Source organism: Octopus bimaculoides, chromosome 5 (genome assembly GCF_001194135.2).
Source record: "Octopus bimaculoides isolate UCB-OBI-ISO-001 chromosome 5, ASM119413v2, whole genome shotgun sequence".
NCBI classification, from domain to species: domain Eukaryota; kingdom Metazoa; phylum Mollusca; class Cephalopoda; order Octopoda; family Octopodidae; genus Octopus; species Octopus bimaculoides.
The window spans coordinates 31243239-31248860 of NC_068985.1; the positions used below are offsets into that span (position 1 = coordinate 31243239).

The window sequence follows — 5622 nt, forward strand, 5'->3', positions numbered from 1 at the left end:
ATATATATATATATATATATATATATATATACACACAAACACATACACGTGTGTATGTCATTGTGTTTACGTCCTCATAACTTAGCAGTTTACCAAAGGAGACTGATAGAATAAATACTAAGCTTTACAAAAAAATAAGTACTGGAGTCAATTGATTTAACTAAAAATTCTTGAAAGCAGTGCCCAGCATGGCTTCAGTCTTATGTGACTGAAACATGTAAAAGATAAGATTTGTATCTTAGAGCAAATATTTGTACAAGTGAATTACCTTCCCATTATTCAGCTGTAGTAAAAGAGGAGAGGAACGAGTAAGAATTGGAACTCATTATGACCATGTGAACAATAATTCAGCATTTTAATTTCACAATTCTACATATGGTACTGAATTCCATTATGCTCAAATAAACTTTGCCCCAATTATGTTTATTGCAATTAAATTTCTTTTTTTTAAATCCTGTTCTTTAACATGAATGATTGGATTAAAATTCAACTCATCAAATTAATAAAACATACTGGTTAGCGAGCTCATGCTATTTACAGTTATGAGCTGTACCATTCCATATTTACTGCTGGTGTAAGTCTAACATTTAGTCATACACTAATTACAGTATAGCTCATTGGTTACAAATGTTTACCATTCAGTTGGAAATTCATTCAACTCCATTACTGAATAACCATAACAAATAACTTCATTTTGAGAACCTATAAACTAAAGCAATAATGTGAGGAGTGATTTCAGCAAGAAATTAGTGTGACATTTAGTTTAATGGTAAAATTAATTACTTTAATAGCTAAACATTAATATAAAAGATGAAAACACTATTAATTTTATAACAATGTATTACAAGTTAACCATTTCCGGATCCTATTTGTACTAACTTAGAAAGAATCAAGAATTCAATTGTGTTTAGTGAAATATTACCTGTAGTATCATAGGTAACTTTGAAAGTATATTTTATCAAATTTCTTAGTGCCTATATATAATGAAAGAAATACTAATTTTTATATGTAGGGCTTTGTGATGTCTTGGTTAATTTATACTCAAGCTATTCTAAGATCCGTGAAATCTTTTCACTATCAGCTGGAAAAGAATTCATTTAAATCTTCTCATCATCTTCTGTTCTTTTCCAGGATAAAGAACAAGGCAAGAATATTTTGATGTATGCCATAGAATTTTGTGATTATGATGTCATTAGTGTTATTCTGAAGACTGCATCATGGGAACATATTAAAAAAATGCTGACAGATAAATCTGACAAAGGAGAGACCTGCTTGACTCTTGTAAATGCTTTTGATAAAGATCATGAATCATTTTCCAAACAATGCAAATTGGTGCAAACCTTGCAAGACTACCACAAAAAGGTAGTTGGAGAACTACAAGGTAAATAAGTTTCATATTGTCATTATTTCCTATAAGAACGGAAGTACATTTACAAATAAGATGGTGAATTAGCAGAATCATCAGAACATTGGACAAAATGCCTTACACTATTTGTTTCAGCTTTCTACGTTGAGTTCAAATCCTACTAAGGTCAACTTTGCCTGTCATTCTTCTGAGATTAATAAAATAAAGTACCAGTCAAAATACTGGGTCAATATAATCACTTGTTCCTCTCTCCAAAAATTTCTGGAAATTATAAAATTAGTAGTTTAGCCGAATCAGTAGTGTCAAATAAAATGTCCTGCAACTACTTGTTCTTAGTTCAAATCCTAAGTTCTACTTTGCCTATCGTCTTTTCGAAATCAATAAAATAAAGATCAGTTCAGGGTGGTGAATTGGGGAAAATTTTAAGGTCATAGGTCATAATATGGGTGGTAGACTTAATCTATCACTCTGTTTAAGACTAACACTTGACCCTTGAGCACTTTTAACAAAATCTTCTCTAGTGTAAGCATTTAGGCTATGTCTCTACTCAGAAGATAACTTCCTTTCTCTCACCAATCGTGTCAGCTCTAAAAAATGGTAATTGATAAAGCCATTAAAAAAAAAAAAGATGTAGTGTTACACATGGTCATGGTCAGAATGCTTTTGATCATAAGGCTGTTCTGTCATAGTTTCCTTGCAGCTATTTCTAGTTGTTCAGTTACCTAAGGTTCATCATGTATGAGCAGGAACAAACTGAACGCTAATATTGCTGCCATACAGAATATACTTCCACCAATAGACCTTCTCACATGGCCACTCAAAGTACTAGATACAGTAGCCATATTTCTTTGAAATTACACAATATTGTTTAAAATACAACAAAAAATATGTATATACAGAGTGGTAAGATATTTGAAGACAGATTTATGCTTAAAAAAAAAAACAGATATAATAACAGATAACTTTATTTATCAAAAAATGTTATGAGGATAAAAATAAACCTTCTTTTCTATAATGTTATTCAATAAAGCCACCTTCAGCTTCAACAACTGCTTCTATATGAGATCTAAATCATCTACGTGCTTGAATTAAGTGGTCCTGGTTCATTTTAGACATTACTCTGACTATGGCAGCTTTCAAAGAATCTTTGGTGTTACGGGTGTTGACTTCTCCCTCAACAATGCTCCACATATAATAGTCCAATGGATTGAGATCTGGGGAATTAAGAGGCCAAATGTTAGGGATTATGTGATTGTGAAAATTTTTAGCCATCCATTCCTGTGCTACTAGAGCCATGTGTGATAGTGCAGTCTTACTGAAACTCATATGGCCTTCCATTGCATACACTGTCTATCCAGGGCTTAACAATTATTTCCAAGACCTCAATGTAGGCAGCAGTGTTAACTCTAAGGCCCTGTGGAAAGAAGTAAGGAGGCATCACATGTCCTTCATTGCTGAAAACCTCTAAAACCATGATAGTTGCAGGGAATTTTGTATGCATAACACTTGGAACTTCAGGAGGATCTGCACATAACCATCTGTCATATCTTCTGTTAACTTTTTGATCTTGGTTGAAGTTCTTCTCTTGAGAAAAACCAAATCAAATCCTCTTCTGCTGCATTTTTCAGTTTAAGAGCCTTTTAGATCTGATGTAGTGATTTTCTTTTGCTTTTTCTGATAAAGTGACCTTTCCTCATCATATAAGACTTGTATCTGATGTCTTCGTGGATAACATTTCTGACTGTTCCTTCTGAGACATGGAGATCTTTTGCAATTGACCTGATGGACTTTCTGGGATTATAATCAATGGTCTGTTGAACTTACTGGATAAATTCAGGCGCTTTGATGATTTCAGAGTGTTTAGAATGTTTTTTTATGTTTTGCTACTGGTGATAAGTTTCCATCTTCAGTCTCTAGCTCCTTGCAAACTTTGTAGACAAAAGATCTGGCAACTTTTAAAAATTGAGATATTTCTAAATCACTATGCTCAGCCTTTATAGCCACAATAACAGCATGCCTCTTCATTCCTTGAGTAAGCTGAGGGTCTGCCATTATTATTTTCTGAAACAAAGATTATACAGAGTAAGCAAAAAATGCAGCAATGACCCAAAAAAGGTATATCCTCAAATACCTTATGCACCTTGTATGTATGTGTATATGTATATATATATATATATATGGCAAAAATACATGGAACAATGTAGTCCTTCATATAAAAAAAAAACTGGATGGTCACTAGAGGATTATATATTGCAGCACTATTGTTAGCCTATGGACCTTCACAACAGTGGAGATTTGAAGCAACCATATTAACAGCTTAACATTAACACAAGTAATTTTCATTATTGGGCTACAATTTCTACATGTTCAGTCTAGCTCAGTGCTCCACAACCTTTTTTCACTTGCGGTACACTTATATTTTTTTTCAAAATAGACCATGTTCACTGGTCTAACCTTCTTTTGACTTTCTTTTAATTTCAGTAACATTGAATTAATTGGTGAGTACAATTTGAATCCCTCTTCATTGCTCACATGAAATATATGGTAATTGATGATACCAGCAATGAAACTATTCCAAGAGCTTGCTGTTGGCAGGTGACTTGATACAAATTTATGTTAGCTAATGCAAAATGGCACACATTGTAACATGATATGCCAGCTGAAATTGAGCCTATAGAGTCAGCAGACAATGAAATTAAAAATTTATCAGACATCAAGGAAATTTAATTGAAACAGGTTATGAAAGTTGAGGAGAAAAATGACAGTATAAAGGAAGTAAAATATTCAACCAAAAGTGGGAACAATCAACTGGAACTATTCAATTTCTCTACTGTTTCATGTTTTAAATTGCACTTTACTTACATCTTTAGACATTATAGTCTACTTCAAGTAAAAGTAAGCATTTCAATATATATAACTATTATATTGTATGTCCAGAAATGTACTTTTTTTTTATTTACAATATAATGTCCTTGCAAGCATTTTCAGTATTCTAAATCTTAAACTTTCTTTATATTTACAGATGTACAACCACATCCATTATTGAGTGAGGATATATAATTTTTATATCCAGCAAGTTTTCCTGAAAGGATTAGCAACATAAGCAAAATGATTATAAACTAGATCATGTGATTACTTTTGGTATCACACAAGGGAAAGTAATGATCAGAAAACTTTTAAAGTGAGGATTCTACTATTAGGCTTAAAGATGTAATATCTTTGTATTTAGGTTTCTAATCTGAATAATTTTAATTTTGTTTTTTTACAGAAAAAAATTAATTTTTATATATGCTTCCCAGATCAGATCAATGTTAACTCACAAGAGAATGTATTCTCTATAAATGCAAGATATTTATTCAGTGTATTGATCTCTAAATAAAACATGCCCTAGATTTTAGAAGATTTTCAGAGAAGAACAAGAGAACTCAAGTTTACTGTACAACAACAACAACAGAGTGCAAGACTAAATGCTGTTAGGATATTACTTTTCAAGAAAAATGTATAGAAACAATAAATGCCTCATGATCAAAAACGTGATTTCATAAACCAACACAATGAGATACCCTTCAGCTACATTGGAAGGGAGCATTTGTGCATAGGTTTATTCTGAACTACTTAAGTACTTCAAATGTAACATATCATTGTAATAACACCCCTAAATAAATGTCAAATAAGCTGATGATAAATTGATTTCAATTCTTAAATTGAATAAAATATTAAATATTTCTCTGATTGTTCCCAAATTTTTATGAATTTACATGCAAAAAGATATTATTGTTGACTATACAAGGGTTGGCTGAAAAGTTCATAAACTGACCCAAGATACTCTCATGGAATGTGACCAAATGTTTATTTTTCAGCATAATCCTCTTTATGATCCACATGCTTTTTCCATTGGTGTTGCAGCTTGGATTTCACTGGTGAAACTTTCATTTGGTTGGCCAAGAAAGTCATCTATAGCAGATATGATATCATCACTGCAATACTAGTTCCCAGCCAAGTGTTTTTTCATGTTGTGGAACAGATGACAGTCAGATGGGGCCAAATCAAAAAAATAGGAAAGGTGATCAACCAGTTCAAAACCACAGCCATGTACAGCAACCATTAAAAGCAAGGATTTGTGTGCTGGGGTATTGTCTTGATGAAACAAGATCCCTTTCATCAGTTTTCTTGGACGTTTGGTTTTGATAGCCTCAGCAGGTTGGTATAGTACTCTCCATCAATGGCGTAGTCCTTTTGAAGATAGTGAATAAACA

At 32.4% G+C, this 5622-nt stretch overlaps 1 protein-coding gene across 5 annotated transcripts in view; it reads left to right on the top strand.

Annotated features, from left to right (window-relative positions):
* Positions 1–5092, top strand: part of LOC106867863 (uncharacterized) — a 24211-nt gene extending 19119 nt beyond the window's left edge. For 2 of the 5 annotated variants that reach the window (XM_014912909.2, XM_014912908.2), the window contains exons 8-9: positions 1132–1381; positions 4389–5092. In XM_014912909.2, coding sequence (XP_014768395.1) covers positions 1132–1381; positions 4389–4426 — 288 coding nt within the window. In that variant the 3' untranslated portion in view covers positions 4427–5092. Of the gene's footprint in view, positions 1–1131; positions 1382–4388 lie in introns of those variants that run through there. The other 3 variants (XR_001409191.2, XM_014912910.2, XM_014912911.2) reach the window with 3 other exon arrangements.
* The last annotated feature ends 530 nt before the right edge of the window (positions 5093–5622 follow it).